At 39.9% G+C, this 20,071-nt stretch overlaps 1 protein-coding gene across 1 annotated transcript; it reads left to right on the plus strand.

Moving 5' to 3' along the window:
• Positions 1–4,901: 4,901 nt before the first annotated feature.
• ppme1 (protein phosphatase methylesterase 1) lies at positions 4,902–13,395 on the plus strand. Its single transcript, XM_030069691.1, has 14 exons — positions 4,902–5,215; positions 7,285–7,378; positions 8,115–8,207; positions 8,340–8,397; positions 9,249–9,300; positions 9,704–9,858; positions 10,120–10,210; positions 10,531–10,596; positions 10,693–10,819; positions 11,338–11,467; positions 11,686–11,730; positions 11,844–11,908; positions 12,292–12,359; positions 12,889–13,395. Exons 1-14 carry the CDS (start codon positions 5,130–5,132, stop codon positions 12,890–12,892), a joined length of 1,134 nt encoding a protein of 377 aa, XP_029925551.1. The 5' UTR covers positions 4,902–5,129; the 3' UTR covers positions 12,893–13,395.
• The last annotated feature ends 6,676 nt before the right edge of the window (positions 13,396–20,071 follow it).

Genomic DNA, 20,071 nt, shown 5'->3' on the forward strand with positions numbered 1-20,071 from the left:
GGAGCTGATGCAATCGGAACATGACTGCAGGTTGTATTCCTCCCACCTGTGTTTGATTGACAGCCTTGAGCTGTTTGTCAATCCCACCAGAGTTCTGAGCAAGATATGCCCACTTGGTCAAGGTGGGGGTCATGTTTTGGTGAGGGGTATGTCAAGCCTATTACAGCAAATCAGCATCAGGCCATCAAAGTTCAGGACCAATCACTGCACTTATGGTGGTATCTTACCCAGAACACTGGTGGGATCCATAAAAACGCCAAAATTTGTAACTGTTAGTTTGTTAGCATGGCACACCAAATCTAACCCAGCAGAGGCAAAGGAGTCATGTTGTCGTTTGTCTCTGATTTGTTTGCATATCCCATTTTTAAAATATCGGTTGTCTACAGGAGAACTTAATTGGGTTTCTCTTATGTGCTAGAAAATAACTTATGAGATTTGGATGCTTGTTTGTAGATAATATGAAAAAGAAAAAAATCTCTTATTTTATTTTTTATGACTTGAACACAAAAAACAAATCACTAACAGCTAGGTGGTCAGCCAGCTAGGCTGATCCATCACACACAACCGGAGTTGTTATTCTCTTCCTCTTAATATTTTCCTTGTCGTCTTTGAACAAAGATAACAAATCAGCCACAGAAATGGACATGGTAGCCAGCTAACCAGATATGTTTTATTCCTCTGCAGCAAGCCAGAATGACTTTAGTCCTAAATTTATTATGGGCATAGCTGGTCACACAACAGCCAGCTACAGAGTGTTAGCTATTTGTTGTAAAGTGATTATTTTTGTGGGAAAGCAATAGGAAAATTCAGTGGATCCAGTCCCATTTAACAGAGAGCATGCAGCTGAAATCATCTGTAGAGCACATCCAGGTTTTAAACACCTGTTTAAACCACAGACTGAGATAGGGATAATGTGAGCACCCCAGGTATTTTCCCTCAGAGAGAAGCTGCATTGACTCCAGAAGTCCATATTTGGGTGAAAGTTTCTGTCTGCAGCCTGTCTGTGGAAAAGGGGGTAAAGGTTAAATCACCCCCAGCCTTTACAATGTGGGGAGACGGGGAGCTGCTTTCACTGCTTACTTTTTTCAGCTGTGGCTAAAAACAGTTTCTTCATAACATGGCGAGTAACCTTTGAGTGCCACCAGTAAACAACTTGTTCCTCTGACTGCAGCTGCCCACAGGGAATGCACCCACACAACCCCAGAAAATGAAACTGAATCTAGATACGTCCAGATCCCGTCAACACTGACCCGCCGTCTCCTGAACTCGGAGCACTGCAAATCCTGAGTCAGTGCTGTGAAATAGATAATCCCCATAACTCTATTAATAAAGCCGGTGCTTCACTTTGAGGTTAGTAGAGCGTACAGGCCAGCGCATGAGCTGGTGTCCCACCATGTCTGCTCCCTTCAGTGAGAGGGGCAAAAGCACATGGCCTCTGTTTTTATGAAGAGAAACAAATTTGATGTGGAATTAAACATCTGTGCTAACATCAGAACTGTCTTGAGAAAGGCTGGATGAGTGAAACATAAAAATAAAAGGGCAGAGCTTAATTTTTTGAGTGCAGGAGATTTCAAAATAAGGGCCCTACACCCAGCACCTCAGCCTGAAACAGTTTTTGGAGAGCATTTTTTGTTTGATGCTCTGCACAACAACATTATATGTCATCTGGAAAGTCTGACAAAAATGGCTGTGTCTTTATTCAGAAGCCACACTGAACATGTTTAACCTGCTGACTTACCTGAGCAAGCTTGGTGCCTGTTAATGTTGATGAAGGGTTTCTATGCATAACATGTTAACATGTAACTATTTTTCCTATTTTCTTTTCTTTTAGGTTTTTACAAATGCAAAAATTCAAGCCATTTACATCTGACTAGTGTTAATTTGGACAGTTATGTGAATTTTAGTTTTAGTCTTTATCATCTCTTGAATTTTTTTTTGTTTTTGTTTTTGTTTTAGTCAGATTTTAGTCATTAATTGTACATTAGTCTTAGTCACATTTTAGTCAATAGCACTTCAAATAATTTGTCATAGTCGTTTTAGTCAATTTAATCAAATGACGGGACACCTTTCTAACAATACTTTTGAATTTTCAAGGTTTCCTTGGCTTATTGTTCTGGCCAGTCCCTTTCTTGAATTGAAGTGTTTGCTCTTTTCTAGTGTTTCATAATACGTGAGCATAATTTCTAACAATATATTAACTTTACACCTGAAAAAATACAGAAACTATGCCTCAAGTGTGTCAACATGCATTAAAGCTAATAAATAAACACTACAACATGCTCTCTTCTTAACTAATCTGTAATGTGCATTACATGCCAGTTTGATCTAGCTCTACTTTCTCTAGGTTTCCGCCTGGAGCCCCTCCAGTGGCTCTCCTCTAAGTATTTTGTGTGTGTATTGTTATTTTTGGACAGATGTTGGAGTGTTTACTGGGATGAGGAGACATAACATGGGTGTTTACTAGTGGAGGATGTGACGTAAAACCTCCGTGTGTTATTGAAATTGGGTCTGTGTCAATACAGAGACCTGGTCTGGACATTAGTGACAAGGTGATTGAGTAAGAGTACGCCCCTGGTTGCCATGGACACAGCCCATCACAGATAATTCACTGAATTAGGAGCAGCGGTGACCTGTGTTGTCTGGCAGCCGTCCTCGCTATCCCCACACATCAGACCTCCAATGCACTGACGATACCGTAAAGAACCCTTATTCTATACACAACCAATAATTCATCATTTACACTATCAACATCAACATCATCAGAAGACATGTCACAAGACATGTCTTCATCATTACTTTCATCAAGTAAATAGCCCCACATATCCCCAAGACTCAGCAATCAGCTGCTTGGTTACATTTAGCTTTGGCTAGATTAGATTCTTATTAGATCATTTTCAATTCAGCTGTCAGTGCAACCACAGTGTTAAAGGCAACTATCATGGCTTCACCAGCTGAGGAGCCAAACAAACTCTTCAGGGTGGGCGACCTTTAAAGCAACCCTTGACTCTATGCCTACTATCATAAATCATTTTCTATCAATCAGTGGATCACTCTATATCAATATGTACATATTTTTTAGAGAAATAAATAAATACATAGTATCAAACTGAGCCACAAAGTTGGGCTGCAACACACAAGAGCATCCCATCCCCCACTCGACAGCCAGTTTGTGTTTCTCTTAAGCAACTTGAGAGTGAAATACACACTGTGTGTACGAAGTGGGCAATAAATCCTGTGTGAGAAGTCGGCCTCTCTCGTCCGTTTGGTATGAAGCATCACAGACAAGCCGGGACACAGCATGTCCTGACCTGCATCACTGTGCAGCATCACTGTTGTAGACCGACATTCAAAAAATCACTTCAAATGATCCGAGCTTTAGTGTATCACTGAACTGAAGGCACACTTGATAATACAGCCTTTTACATAAAACAGATGTTATCACTCTAATTACATTCATACCACAACGCTTTAAAAAAAAAAAAATGTATATCCTGGAAATGATGATGTCCCATTTCCCAACCCTGTGAGTTTACAGCAAGTCAATTATAATATTGGTCATTCATCAGTCAATACTATTGCATATAAGGGTTGATTTGTATATAAGGCTTCATTTGACATGTTGCCTATGGATAAGCCTACCAGTGATTTTTTTTTTTTTTTTTTTTGCATTACCTGGAAAAATATGGTTTACAGATATCAATACAGACATCCTATGTTGCTAATGAACGGCTTGTTATGAAAAATAACAGATCTTGAGTGTCTGACTGAAGCTGATGTTGGTGCCAGTGACTGACTATTCATGTACAAAATCATACATATAATGATTATATTATTATGTTATCATATGCGAACATGTGAGACAGAACAAGGGGAGCACTGACATCTTAAAAGGGTGTAATGTCAAGTAGAGAACAACTTTATGTGAAAACAGATTAAAACAAACACTATTTATTATAAATATTTAATGAGTATTTTTCCAACATTCCTGATTTAAGTTAAGCTGAACATTCAGTGTACATTTACAACATGATATTTCTCAGTAAGTCACACAGTAGGTTCTAGCTGACACATTTCTGCTCTTTATTTAAATTGATTTAGTCAGCTTATTGACAAAATGTCTTAAAGCAGCTTGCGTTTAAAATGTACACTACTACCACCTTATGTCCAAACAGTGAAGTGCAATTAAGGGAAGCAGGGAATGTGAGACTGTTGTGTGAGCTGTGTTGCTGTCAGGTTTTTCCAACAGATTCAGGCAACAATCGAACCCTGTTCACACTCAGTCTCAGCCTTGAATCAGTCCGATCAGAAGTTAAGAAACAACCTGAACCCGTGACAGCAATAACGTTTAAAAGACTGGCTGACCCTGCTGGCTTGAATCCTCCAGCCTGACCAGTGCTGCTTCAGAAACAGGTCAGGGTATATGACAACCAAACAAATTACAACAAATAACATTTTCCTCTCTGGACTCACAGTCATTCTCCTCTGCAATGATGCAAAGTCTGCAAAGCCGGGGTGTGCAGGTGTATGTGCATTTTTCCACTTACACCAAGTGAATGAATTATACAGCCTGCTAACATATGAATATAGAGCATTTAGGTATCCATGTGTAGCTACTTAGAAAGCAGGGGGTGTACACAGTTTTTTTTTTTTTTTTTTTTTTTTTTTTAATACAGTATGAGGATAAATTCTAAGGATATGGAGTTTGCTCATTTTTCTCTGAGATAAGCACATCAGTGGAAGCTATCAACTCATGCATTTAAAGGTATTCTGAAGCCAGGAAGTCATTAAAAATGTGGTATTTTATTGTTTTGATGTTGAGACTGAGTGTGACTTTTCCTGGGCAGTAGACGGCGACGATGCGACACAATGTGAACGCCAACCACCTAAAAACAGAACGACGAAGAAGAAGGAGCAGCGGGGGGTGAGGTATCTGCAACAGAAGAAGAAGACGAAGAAGAGGAGCGGTACCCATTTAGCTACACAGGCTAGTTGGACAGACGTCAAGCTGAATTTTACCCAGTACCTGGTTGAGCCTCGGTGCACGAATCCAAGAAGAATCATATGCTGCGAAAGAGGGGGGAGGTCGTGTTGAGCAGTTCTTGACAGAACACTAGGCCACTTTTATCAGCATGGAGAAACAGTTGCATTTGAATCTGTTAGCCTCCAGACCTCCGATGGCAGGTGGTTTGCAGTCGGGCTCCAAAATGAGAATGGGGTGAGTGAGTTAGCATCACGTTAGCATGCTCAACTCTGTTAGCTACCTGACGCTCCCTGTCATGTCCAGCATCAGCCCCTCGACGCCGCTCAGCACAGCCCTACACACCGATACTGACGGACTTTATCTGCTCAAACCAAAGAAGAGACACTGAAAGATTAAATTTGACGTTAGCTACCCGTTTTTATCAAGTTTAATGATGAAGAGCTGAGACGTTACTCTTGGGCTAACCCTGGCCGCTGCTACCGGAGTTTGGACACTGATAATCACTATCGACTGCGTTGCATGGCATGACATTTTTTTGTGTAATAATAGTAATGTCGTGTCGGTATATTATGGCAATGAGGTCGTCGTGATTGGTTACATCCACTGTTTGGCTAGCTAGCTACGTCCTGCGGTGTCCAAATAAGCAGAAACAGTAGCATAGTTTTGATTTTTCAGTGTCGAGAGTTGACATTGTAAGCATTCACTATCAGCTTAAAGGCGGTTCAGAGGCTTCACAGTGGGAATGAAAAGCTGCAGATACTGTGTGTGTGTGTGTGTGTGTGTGTGTGTGTGTGTGTGTGTGTGTGTGTGTGTGTGTGTGTGTGGACAGGTTAGCTAGCGGCTGACTCGGGCTACCTTCCCAGCTGGTCTCCTCGGAGGCAGATGGCACTGCGTAGCGGAGGATGTGATTGTCAGGTTGTGTTGTTTCTGCCGTAGCTATGTGATAACAGTTGATAAAACCAGTATTTGATTTCGATCTGGCTCGACTAGGTTGGGATTATTGTCATTTTTCACCCCTTTTTATTATTATTATTATTATTATTTTGTGAGAGCGGCTTTGGCCAGCAGCCATATGCGCGGCTCGCAGCCTCGGAGTTGGTGTGTTTGTCATCCCGGTCGGTCGTGACATGTTTGACAGGGTTGCGGAGAAACACAAAGCGGCCCTTTAAATTTTGATGCGTCTCGAAGATGTCATCTAAAATATCATTCAAGTCTAAAACATGCAGTTAAACGTGCCTCTAGATAACTTACTGCTGCCACATGTCATCAAATCATTCAGTGAGAGCAGAAATTAGGATTGGAGGGATTATTATGGGGGAAAAGAAAACAGCCTCTAAATCACCCTTATGCAAGAAATTGATTAGGCCCCGTTTTTCTCCAAAGGTGTACTCCTGTGTGTGTATAATACCATATTTGTAGTATTTGTGAAGCAAACTTGTGATGAACACTGACACATGCATAGCAGCGGGAGGTGAGTGTCAGATCATCACAGCTCCCTGCAGTCGTGAGGGTGAGGGAAACATTATCCAAACTCATGCATCTGAGCCGCTCGCTGTAACCAAACCAGAGCGAACACACAAACTCCTCAAATTAAAATGATCCTTGAATGTATTTGACTGAGTTATTTTTCAGCTAATAGCCAGCAGCCATTGCTTTGACCAACTCATGTCTGTTAATAATGTGAGGTGAAAATGAGACGCCACATGTAAAAAGGAAATAAACTGAATGAACTCATCATGCCATGTTTCTAAGTTTTGTTGCAACTCTATACTTTTCAGTGCATTTCTAATAAATATGCTGCTCAGGTTTATATTTTTTGATATACATTTTCATTATTGGGACTGAGCTAGAATTCTGGGGCTTTGTCATTTTGTTGTCATTTTAGAAATTTCTCAGTTTGTTCTTTTGAGAAGGACCAGGAAAGCCAGAGGTCATATTACCACTGACACAAATGCAAAGTCACGCTCAGAATATTCAGTAGATGATTTCACTGGATGAAACTGAAACTTGAAGCTTTCTTGATGTCACCAATTCAAAGAATACTACATTATCTTGACTCTCATAGATTAAAAAAAATCTCTTTTAATGTTGCAGTTCTTGACTACATGTGACTGCAAAGCTATCTTTTATCATTTTGGGGTGTTTTCCTATGCAATGAAACACTTTCCAATAACTTATTTTAGAATGACCTTCTGGTTGTGAATGTAATCTAACCTTTCTCAGTGAGTTATCATGCAAAAGCCTGGGATGATAAGCACAGGTGCAAATTGAGTTACCGTTTGCTTGTTTTCTTTTGTTTACAGACCTGGCAGGAAGAGAGATTTCTCCCCGCTGCCCTGGAGTCAATACTTTCAAACAATGGAAGACGTTGAGGTGGAAAACGAAAACGGCAAAGACATATCCTTACTTGCTGCTTCTGTTCATCATGTCAGCAGTAAGGCCGACACTGATGATTAGTGATGCGATGTGACAGTCGCCTAAAGGTTATTAGAGCAGGGCTGTGATTGAAAGGTCACCGGTTCTGCACCAACAACAAAACCTTCACAGGGAAAGTGAATGAGGAATACTCTCTTAGCACAACAAGCTCCATCATGGTCCCTTTGAGCAAGGCATCTCTGATTGCTCCAGTGCAGCTGCTCAGTTTCCAACAGTAGAAGACTGTGACTGTACTGGGCTGTTCCTAAATGTATGAATGTGGATCAAGGTGTTGCTAAAAAAGAATTTGGGCTGAGCAACTGTTGTTTGGATATTTAAACTTGAAAAAAGTTTTTCTGTTGCTACATATATGCTCTATGTATTATTTGAAATAAGAATACTCTGTAGTTTACACAGGGTTTACCACAGAACTATCATCTACTGTGAGTACAAGTTAGTTACTATAGTGTTAAGACCATTCTCTCTACTCTGTGCTTCATCTCAGTGTACAAACCATAAGGATTTGTTTGTTATTTATTGAGCTGCAAATAATCAATAAAATGAAGTAAAAGTTGTGCAGCTTCCATAATCCTCCTTTGTATTCAGGAAAACCTACAGTTTTGCAGATCATCGTGGGTGATGAGCTGTGAGACTGTGCAGAATCTCTATTTGTTTCATATCCACTCTACTTGCATGTGTTTCCTTGACCTGCCTGCACATTTTCAGAATCTACTGCAGTGGTTCCCATGGCCCTGTGCTGCTCCTGCTTCATGGAGGAGGCCACTCTGCTCTCTCCTGGGCTGTCTTCACTGTGAGCATTGTGACTTATGTATCTTACCATGCATTTAACATGATAGAAAATTTAATCTATATGAAGCTGTGCTATTGTGTGTGTGTGTGTGTGTGTGTGTGTGTGTGTGTGTGTGTGTGTGTGTGTTCGCAGGCCGTGATATGCAGCAGGATCAACTGCAGGGTCGTGGCTATGGACCTGCGAGCTCACGGTAAATATCAGAAAATGGTCAGAAGACACTGAATGAAAACTCCAGCACAAGTGTATATGTATTCGTAAAACCACAATCAAAATGAAGCACTGACTGTGTATCAGTTTTGTTTTTTGTCAGGTCCCTTTAAATGTAAGTAACTAGGCATGTTTAGGTGACTGAGTTTATCTGCTATTCTGCAAAAGAAAAAAAATGAGATGCCTTTACAAGTGGGGACATCCTCTGATACACACACATAAAATTATCAGGATGATACAGTATTGCTTGGATGCTTGTTTGCATTGTGGTACTTAAGAAATTGCACATTGTAACTCTAAATATTTCTCAGTTCCTTTAGGTCCACAAGTAATACTAATCCCTTTGAATAATGCTAGTTATGCTGTTATGTGTATATACATTCAGAGTAACAGAAAACCCATTACAAGGTAGTGGTCAAGTGTATCATGGTGTAATCCTGAGGGGAAATTCATCAGTGTTTCTCATTAAAATGTGTTTAAATTACATTCTAACACATACCACTTAAAATTACTTAATGTTAGTTATGCGATAAAGTAAGTCAATAACCTTCAGAGGACATCCTCTACAAAACAATAATTTAGTTTGTTGAAAACATAAAATTAAACATTTATCATTTAAGATTAATTGTCAGAAAAGTTCTTGTAAAACACATTTTTCTTTTCAGAATTGACTGGAGTCGTAGCTGCAATAGGCCCCAGACATTATGATGACTACAAATTGCTGCTGAAGGACTTTCCTGCCTATCGTCAATAAACTGTCCCCATGGTGCTGTATCATCTGTCAGGTCCTGGAACAAACTGTGAATGTTTTTTTCTCTCTCTCATCACCTGCAGGAGACACCAAAGTGAAAAATCCTGAAGATCTCTCTGCAGACACAATGGCCAAGTAAGCCGTCTGGTTGGACATACTTGTGTGAGCAGTTAACACGGACACTTGTTCTGTTATCACCAATTCCACACAGTTTGAACAGCTGGTTGTCAGACAAGCATTGTAGAGAAGTGACGGGAAACCAGAGAGAGCAGCGGTGGACCTGAGAATTGGGAGGAGGACTGAGTTATGTAGCCTCCCACTGTTGAATGTATAGAGAAAAAGAGATGTCAACTACGTCAGTTTCCCTGCTCATTATAAATAAGATCTCAATCTCCTGGTTTCTGGCTTTGTTAGATAACTCTTTATGTTTTCAGAAAGACTTGGTGGATTGTCACAGATCATACAAATATGCAGACTTATGTTTTGTTGTCCTGCCCTGTTAGAAAGTTAATACTGCTTGCCCTCTCTTCCACTTAAGGGATATTGGCAAAGTGGTGGAGGCACTCTATGGAGAGAACCCTCCTCCGATCATGATTATTGGACACAGCATGGGCGGAGCTATCGCAGTTCACACAGCCGCTGCCAATCATATACCTTCCCTACTCGGCCTTTGCGTCATCGACGTTGTTGAGGGTAGGTGCCTGCACTTTGTGGAAAACAGAGTACGATGTATCAGTACTGTTCAGCTATAAAAACCTGAGTGAAAATAGCAGCATAACATCAAAACACTGGAAGAAATGGGTTTTATTTTTGTCCTAAAATAGCGGCTTTTTGGGAGTTTGAATGTTTGGTCAAAAGAAAATGACACCAAATTTAAACAATTGTAAATGATTAAATAAGTGTTGTGTTATTGTACAAGTAGGTACATTTACACACAGTTCTTTTTGTTATCAGGCACAGCGATGGATGCTTTGAACAGTATGCAGAATTTCCTCAGGAGTCGGCCAAAGACTTTTAAATCTCTGGAGAATGCCATTGAGTGGAGGTAAAAATATAAACAGTTGGTAATGTGACTGTCTTTGAATAATTAGGAGGGCAACATTATTTGATCTTGCAGACTGATACGTATTTTCCTGGAAATGTCCCAGAAATTATTTCTTAAAATCAGTAAGAGCCCTGATGGGGGCATTTTTAATTTTTAAAAAATTTATTTGTTTGTTTGTTTAATCTTTTGGAGTGTGTCCGTGTCCATTGTTGAGCATTTCCTGTAAGTTACGACTGCAGCTCTCTTGTTTGAAATTGGCCCCCAGACTTTCAGCATGAAGTAAAATTTCTTCAGTTGCACATGTTATTCTTCCCATTCAGTGTGAAGAGCGGCCAGATCCGAAACATTGAGTCAGCGCGGGTGTCAATGGGAGGTCAGGTGAAAAAGTACGTCTGCTCTGTTTCTAGTCTATCGTTAAATGCTGCGTCACCTTGCAGGCTCTATGTACATTGCTTTCTGTCTAATGTCCCCAATATTGGCAGGTGGGAGGAACCCATCAGCAGTCCAGGTGTCTCTAATAGCATTGGTGAAGGCATAATAGAAGAGGAAGAGGAGGAAGAACCAGAAGAAGAATCCAACAATAAAAGAATGAAGGAAGATGACCAAGAGGTTAATGCCGATGCTCCTTATTTACACTCAGTGGTCAATTTAGTGGGTCCAATCTAATACAATACAATGGAACTGTTGTGCCAAAAAGTTTACTTTTCTGAGGCCTATAATGCTCAGGTTTTCTGTTTGTCACAGTAATAGAGGTGTTCATTCAATTCTGTGTTTGGCAGTGAGCTCATAGTTAGTGCTGCTGTTGTACTGGACTGCATTTTATTTGTTTCTACTATTCTGTCCAACCCAATTAGAAACACCTCTCAATATAATGCAGTCCAGTACAGCGGTAAACTACAACCTCAATAATAAACAGACTTAAATTTACACATTCCCAACACTGTCACCAAAAACTGAACATTATAAACTTAAAAGGTAGAATTCATGGCAGAGCTGTTGCATTGAACTGCATTAGACTGTACAGGTGGACCTGATAAAGTGACCACTGACTGTATGTCTCATTCTCTCATATAAAGTGTATGTGTTAGAAAAGTACATATAAAAGTTGACATGCTCTTTCCCCATAGATAAAGAAGGAGAGTGTCTTTACCTGGCGAGTGGAGTTGTCGAAGACGGAAAAATACTGGGAGGGCTGGTTCAGAGGCCTGTCTGCGCTCTTTCTCACCTGCCCTGTGCCAAAACTGCTGCTGCTTGCAGGTTAGAGCCGAGAATGACCACAACTTTTCTCGTTTGCATCATCATCTGGGATTGTGCAAAAAATTCTAAGATCACAAATTATGCTATGTTTGTGTAGACGAGCATAAAAAGCCACAAACACTGCATGTGCTGAACTATTGGATTCTCAAAGTGTGCAATTTTATGGTTGTCCCCTGTTTTCTGAACACCACTGACTTGTACAATATCGTTCTCTGTAGGAGTGGACAGGCTTGACAAAGACCTTACAATTGGACAGATGCAAGGTGAGGAGCACAAATTAAGTTCTTGTGTTTATCTTACGTCATATACTGTAGGTGAGACTTCATAACCCTCAGTCATGTCTATAATCCATAATCCGTAATCTGTCTGTCCACAGGGAAGTTCCAGATGCAGGTCCTCCCTCAGTGCGGTCATGCCGTCCACGAGGATGCACCTGAAAAAGTAAGTGTTGCTCACCACCACATAAAGCTATGTCTGTGTGTATTTTACCAAGATACTGTTTGCTGTGGAGACTAAATAATGGGATCGAATGCAAATGTTTTAAATCAAAAAATATGAAAACTCCTTAAACCAAGATGTTGCATTATCACTTATTGAATTACATTGTTGCAAACATTATACAAGTGGCAATGTTTGCACCATTTCACCCGGACATGTGGCATTTTATGGGTCAGATGTAGAAAAACATGGTCGCTGTGTATTCCAGGAGTGTTTTTCCTCCTTTGCTGAGTGCGAGCTATCCTTGCATGTGTTTTTATACATCCAGCAGGCAATAGTGTGTGTGGACTGTGTGCTGTAACTCAGACTTCCTTATCTGTCACCAGGTAGCAGACGCTCTAGCAACATTTATGGTTCGGCACAAATTCACTGAATTCAAGGAGGGATACCTGTGGTAAGAGACAGATCATTAAGCAGATGCCATAATCATTTCACTTAACTGGGCGAAGTTGTGCGGTAGAATCTGTGATAGCAAAATGTGATAGTTAATTGGCATAGGTCAGAACAAAGATTATAGAGACTTAAATGTTGAATTGAACAACTTGGGAAAAAGTTTGTAACAATCCTAGTGGTATTCCCAGTTATTTTTCCTGTGCTTTCATGCGATTAGTTGTTAGAGGTATCTTGCTTCATTTCCTTTGACGATGATATTTCAAATGGAGTGCTGGCAAATAACAGTAACAGCATCAGGAACAGAAAAATGTGAGATGCAGTCAATACAAGATAAAAGGTCAATACAAAGTAGCTTACAGACCTGCAGATGGTTAATGATGCAATTTAGTTGACAGTAGTTTAATAATCCTACGCTTATTATTCTGCATGTGCACAGTTAAAGGTTAAAGGTTTTTATGTTTTTATATTGTATCTGATGTTTTTGCATAATATTCTTTTCTTTTTTTCTTTTTTTTCTTTTTTTTTTGCAGCTAATTTCCAGTTTCCAGCCTAGATATAGCCAGCAGCCATAGAGGAAATGTGTCAAGATTTATGGACATCATCATCTTACAATTTAACAGCAAACTGGGGAAAATATAACAAGCGGCTTTTATGTTATTATTATTATTATTATTATTATTATTATTATGTTGCTTTTGTCATTATGTAGTTATGCCTTCCAGCTTTGCCTTATTTTTTTATTATCATTATTATTATTATTATTATTATTATTGTTATTATTATTAAAACACTGGGATTTGGTTGTAGTTGCCCTTTCCTTTATGTTTTTTTTTTTTTTTTTTTTTTTTTTTTTAAATCTTTGAAATGTAATGTTGTCTTTATTTTATGTTTTATTTTGGGTGATTGCATCATGTTGTGATATGTGTTTATAATATTTGGATTCAAAGAATGATTAAAAAATGGATAGAGAAAAATGTCATCCATGCTTTTGTTTGTTTGCCATGTGTATTAAAAAAGACACCATGATCATTTTGAAACTGGTCCTTTATTTAATAAAGCACTTTCACCTAACCAAACAGCATCTAGCATTTGACCACCAGTAACTGCAACAGTTACGATTACATGTAATTCTAACTTTATTTTATTTCCAACTCTGTGACAAAAGCATGCTCAAATGGAATATTTGAAGATAAATTCAAGCATCCCATTATCTGCTCATTTGTTAGCAAAGTATTTAGTGTGTAACACAACAGATACTACAATAGACCCAAAATATGCTTAAGACTAGAAAAAGCATAGAGAGGATGCAGCTTTTCATCATTTTCTTGATTCAGGCTCAGATAAAGCCAATGTATTTTTATTCAAAATGTTCAGGGCAGTGTAGAAAGCGCAGTTTCTTTTGTGTTGCAGACCTATTGAAAAAAATTGTGCTTTAATAAATAGAAATCATGTAATATAGCAACAGTAAACTGCACACATGCAGCACACTCATGTTTGACTACTCTTGACAGCTGATGATGCATCAAAGAATAATAAAGGGAACAGAGGTGAAAATTGACAGATTGAGTGCTCACTTAAGATTTAGAGACAGTTTGTTGCTCTGAGGAGATTAGTCTCCTGTAGTTGAGAAGTGACTATAATCAGGTAAAAGTAGAGGGGGGCTTAGAGAGGTGCAAGTCCAACTTAATCTTAAACTTTGTAGCCTCAAGAATTGGCGTTATGTCCACTCGATTTAGCATTTTCCCTCACTGTGCCAGTTACGTGTGGCTAAAAAGCGACTGTTGTGTGTCAGTGGCTCGGGCTCAGAGAACATTTTGCTTGAACAAAAGGAAAACCTCTCACTCACCACAAGCCTGCTGCTGTTCTCCAGCTTCATGCATGGGCCGCTGAGCTTGCACAATGTAATGTTGGCTTTCCAGAATGTTCCAAACAGGTCAGCAAGCTCTCACATCCTCCATTCATGTCCCAGAGTTTGTTTGGCACGGTCCGGTTGGAGGGTCTTGAAGGTCATGGGCCAAGAGGCTGTTCAGGGATCCGGTAGCTCTGTCTACAGAGAGACGCTTTCTGCACATTATGTCTGTTCTTTATTGAGCTGTGTGTATTTGAAAAGAGGGAAAAGTCCTATTATTGTGATACCCTTTATCATGAGTCTTAACACCTTTTCTGTCCTTACACAACTTCCAGGGCACAGAGCATATACAGGGTGTGCACAAAGTCTCTTTACAATTTAAAAAATGTATGAGATACACTATATTGCCAAAACTGACATCCCATTCTTAAACCATAGGATTTAATATGATGCAGCTATAACAGCTTCAACTCTTCTAGGAAGGCTTTCCACAAGGTTTAGGAGTGTGTTTATGGGAATTTTGACCATTCTTGCAGAAGTGCATTTGTGAGGTCAGACACTGATGTTGGAAGAGAAGGCCTGGCTCGTAGTCTCTGCTCTTGCTTTGTGCAGTGGTGCGCAGTCATGTTGGAATAGGAAGGGGCCATCTCCAAACTGTTCCCACAAAGTTGGGAGCATGAAATTGTCCAAAATGTCTTGGTGAGCTGAAGCATTAAGAGTTCCTTTCACTGGAACTAAGGGGCCGAGCCCAACTCCCGAAACACAACCCCACAACATAATCCCCCCTCCACCAAACTTTACACTTGACACAATGCAGCCAGACAAGTACCGTTCTCCTAGCAACCACCAAACCCAGATTCGTCCATCAGATTGCCAGACGGAGAAGCGTGACTCATCACTCCAGAGAACACGTCTCCACTGCTCTAGAGTCCAGTGGCGGCGTGCTTTACGCCACTGCATCCAACGCTTTGCATTGCGCTTGGAGATGTAAGGTTTGGATGCAGCTGCTTGGCCACGGAAACCCATTCCATGAAGCTCTCTACGCACTGCTCTTGAGCTAATCTGAAGATCACATGAAGTTTGGAGGTCTGTAGCTATGGACTGTGCAGAAAGTTGGTGACCTCTGCGCACTATGCGCCTCAGCATCCACTGACCCCGCTCTGTGAATTTACGTGGCTTACCACTTAGTGGCTGAGTTGCTGTCGTTCCCAGTCGCTTCCACTTTGTTATAGTACCACTAACAGCTGATTGTGGAATATTTAGTAGCGAGGAAATTTCACGACTGGACTTATTGCACAGGTGGCATCCTATCACGGTACCATGCTGGAATTCACTGAGCTCCTGAGAGTGACCCATTCTTTCACAAATGTTTGTAGAAGTAGTCTGCATGCCTAGGTGCTTGATTTTATACACCTGTGGCCATAGAACCTGAATTCAATGATTTGGATAGCTGAGTGAATACCTTTGGCAATATAGTGTATGTTAATTAGATTTGTTCTATCTACTCAGTGGTTATCAAAGTTTTTAATTACATTGCATTTGTGTATTTCAGGTACCCTGTTGATGAAGTAGGTTCTGATAAAATAAACCCCTAAAAAGTGGCTACTCCTCAAGAAAAGGCACAATGTGTATCGTGGTTTATTGAAACAAAATCGGATACGCTGACTCAGCGAAACTACAGGGTTATGTTAAAGATATCATGTATCGAGCAAAGATACAGGACATCAGCGACCTGAAGCAAAAGATCACTGATTTCATTGCCACCATTGATGAGGCTCTGCTACAGCGAACATGGCAAGAAATCGAGTACCATCTTGATGTGCTTCGTGCAACTAATGGTGCCCATATAGAGGTGTATTAAGTAAGGCAAAAAAAAAAAAAAAAACCTTCAATATCTACTCCTCATTTTGTAATAATTTCCACAGATTTGTCTATTCATTTGCTTTTGTAATAAATTTGTTAAATTGTAAAGAGACTTTATGGACACCCTTTATATGCACACATACACAATTTCATTACTCATGAATTAACATGAGTAAATATGTGCATAAAGCTGTATAAAGCTGTATTAATCAATAGATTCTATTAAAGATCATGTTGAAGAGATGATAAAGCATTTACTTGTGCTTTATTAGATAACATGCCATCTGAAGCTTCGATTCACTAAATTCAGGGAATAACAGGAAGAAAAACACAAACATGGCTACCGGTATCTAACAGTAACAACATCAACAAAGCTGATGACATATGTGGCATGTTTTTGTCCATGAGCTCTTTTCACGCTGGGGAGTGAAAATGCACACTTTAATTATCCCTCCATGGACTAATAGTTCCAAGAATGTGCTGCAGTTTGAATTATTGATGAATCATAATGATCGTCCTCCAAAGAACCAAGCCACTGAGATTATTAGTACTGTATGCTTACATGATGTACTGTCTGAAATGTGGTAAACAATGGCTGGTAACATTATTTGGGCAATTTAACAGACTTGCCAATATTAACAAGATTTACAATTTTTCCTAAATACATTTTACAACATATAAAGCTTGGCTGGTATCTGTAATAGCATCATTTTTATACATATACACACACACACAGTCCACTGGCATATTGGCATAATGAGTCATAAAAAGGTGTTAAATTAAAAAGCATAATAGTTGGAGAATAGATTGGATGCAGCAAAAACAGGGAAATGCACGGCATAGAGCAAGATGCACACAGCAACAAATACGTTTCTTGACAAGTCACTTGAAGCTGAAATCTGTAATGATTTTTAAATAACATACTGTTATGATTTTCATGTGTATAGTCGTGGCTGGAATCCCTCTCTGAACTGAGAAATGTCAAAAGTGTCAATCAGCTTGGCCTGGATGACAGCACCAGTAAAGTTTGTTCAAAACAGTTGTACTCTAAACCAGAAGAAACAAGCGCAAATGCTTCAGTTACAATATCAGATACTCAGATACAGACAGATTAGCCAGACCTTTTAGTTTGATAGTAGCGTTATCTCAAGAACACAATAATGGGGCCCCTCACACCGTCTTTACCCAGGGTTAAGTAACCTCTTGTTCACATCCTAATCACATTTATGGGCTGGTTTCAAAATGCATACCTCCAGTTTGCAGTTAGATGTTTAAAAAAAAAATCCAGTTGCATTCATGTGCTTTGAAACTCAGAAGCAGAATATTAGTTGTCATTAGCTTAGTTTGATAACAAGGCTAATTTTTGCCATCAAACGTGGGTTTTTCAGTGGTTTACAAAAATAAACCATAGTGGAAATCAAAGCATTTATGGACTATGTCTCAAACATGACCTGTATTTTAACATTTAAGCTGCAGTGAACTAATCATCAGATGTGTTAGACTTCACAGAAAACTGCTGTTGGCAGCTAGATTGAACGTGATTCAACGTGCTGTTGCACGCTGAATCTCGATTTACTCAACTAGCATGACTTGGGAGGGTCCTCATGTGCACTCCCTGCTGGAAAACTGGAAAATGTGGTGATGGGACATTTGATACTGAGGAGCAAGAGCTCCTTCTGCAAACCACACTGGTTCAAAGCAACTGTGTTTGAGCTTGTATCAAATTGCCATTTCATTGTGACCGATACATCCGAAGCTTCGATTCACTGAAACACCGAAAAGGTTTGAACGATACGAAGTTTTGTTGCTATCCTGCATCCAATAAGACAGGGGGCATGAAAGAACCAGTTATGTATTTGATAGTGAGCTGAGCTGAGAGTGAGCTGCCTTCATACAGTTTGTGGTCATGGCAGCTAATTTCAACTTGAGGAGAAGACATTTAAACTTAATTTTATTCAAGCAAATTGAGAGATTAAAATATGTATATATCTGGCAGCACTTTAATGAGTGAACAGTGATTGTCAGAAGATCAAAATCAAAGCGATCAAAGAGGCATTTACAATCTTTCTCCGCAGTCTCAAGTGCAGGCCTGCTATCGTTTCTGCAAACCACCAGATGTCACTGTGATGTCTGTCTCTAATAATGCTTCAAAGCTTCAGATCTTTTTTCAACACAATCTGGAAGAAGCCTCAAAGGCCCCACAAGGCTTTGTCCATCCATCCCTATTTTGCCCCATTAACGGACATAATTCCTGGGCTGAGCAAGTGGTTCTCACTTACATATTCTAAAGTGGGCAAGCAAGCGCCAACTCTAGCCCTGGACCAGCTGACCCTGCCCCAGAGCAGGTTTAGCGCTGACTTTTCAGGACTAATTTTCTCAAAACACAGTGCCGGCTATAACCTGTGTGAATCAGGGCCAGTGGCAACACTCTGTCGATCTGCATGAATGGATAGCATGGGGAACATTTGTCACATGAAGCGTTTGTGGACCAGAAGTCAGGGCACTGGGGCACAGGTATGAATTGTTCACCCAGGGCGGACACATAGTGTGCCATAGAGTTTCAGGTGGACCAGGACCTTGTGACCTGAATTACCGACCGACTCACCAACAGGCCACAGTCTGTCAGGCTGTAAAGCTGTTTGTCAGACTGTCACTGTTCATGTTCAGCCTCTACACCTCTACACCCTCACAATCGTACACATCACAGTTAAACTGTCACCACCACAGGTATTGCAATTGTATGTACAAACAGATAGTGTATGTTAGTATGTGCTGTATGTAAATCTTTAGCTCCAGCATCATGTGTAGACATACTGACATTGCACAGACACTGCATAATTCACTATATCTATTATCACTGTATCTATTTTGTCTTATTTTATTTTATCCTTTACACTTTTTAATGGATATATTTTATAGAAATGTATTCCTTAATGTTAGCCACATTTCCCTGTAGTGTACATTTGCATTTCCTCCATTGGGATCAATGAAGGTATATTTTTTCTTATCTTATTGGATGTGGAAACAACCATTTGGCCACCTGCCTCATAACTATGCTGAAGTGTTTGGCATCCAACCAGAACCATTTTTGGCCAGGGACATATCACCATCTGAACAATGTATGCTGGATTGACAACCATTTGGTAACCTCAGTGATTTGCCTATTCTCACTCACCTTGAAAGTTTGAGTAGGTAGCTGGTGAATGTTGCTGGCAGTTTTATGGTCCTGTAGATTAATGATACTATATCCTGATATTTTCTATTAAACCTTAAATTCTGTTAAACTCTACATTGGGCCTCTCATGTAGGATTATGACACAAGGGATATTATATCCTGTGTGATGAAAAATGTAACATCTGGAGATAGATTTGTTGTAAGAAGATACTTACAACAAATACTTACAAGTAGCAGATTCTTTTTTACAACAAGGTGTTATCTTTTGCATTATTCTTTTGATGTGGTATAATACGCACTGTATTACAATACTTACAGTATGTCACTCACATTATAGCTCACTTTAACACCTATGGAGAAGATTCCAGTCCACCCAGTAGGTGATTTGCTCGATAGGATGACCCAGCGAGAGTACCCCCACCCACCCAAACACACACTGTATTTTTGAAAACACACTGTAGTTTTGATGGGATACCTCGAATTATGTAACTGTCGCACCTGAATGTGGTGTGGTTCATTTTCTCAGTCACATTACCAACTCCACACCGGGTTCCATCAACCATCTGTAGTAAAATCTAGATCCGCAGTCATGTCTCCCTAAAATTTTTTTTTTTTTTTATGGAGGTCGCTTGGTCTGAGGCTTATTTTCAGCAGCATAGATGCCACTGAATGATCACAGAAATATTAAAGGAATACTACAGGCAGCACTGTGTGTCTTTATGATCCTCTTGTTCTTCCGCGACTACACACTGCAACCTGTCCCTTTGATCATGAAGATGACACTACTCTAGAGTCTATATAGGCTACAATGTAGTAAAGAATCGAG

This window comes from Myripristis murdjan, chromosome 14 (assembly GCF_902150065.1).
Source record: "Myripristis murdjan chromosome 14, fMyrMur1.1, whole genome shotgun sequence".
NCBI classification, from domain to species: domain Eukaryota; kingdom Metazoa; phylum Chordata; class Actinopteri; order Holocentriformes; family Holocentridae; genus Myripristis; species Myripristis murdjan.

What these genes read in the sequence shown, in the direction of transcription:
- ppme1 (XM_030069691.1), top strand. Translation starts at nt 5,130, where the DNA reads ATGGAGAAACAGTTGCATTTGAATCTGTTAGCCTCCAGACCTCCGATG. An exon ending in TCTCCTGGGCTGTCTTCACT is followed by an intron (nt 8,208 to 8,339) that starts GTGAGCATTGTG and finishes GTGTGTTCGCAG; the next exon opens with GCCGTGATATGCAGCAGGAT. An exon ending in ACGAGGATGCACCTGAAAAA is followed by an intron (nt 11,909 to 12,291) that starts GTAAGTGTTGCT and finishes ATCTGTCACCAG; the next exon opens with GTAGCAGACGCTCTAGCAAC.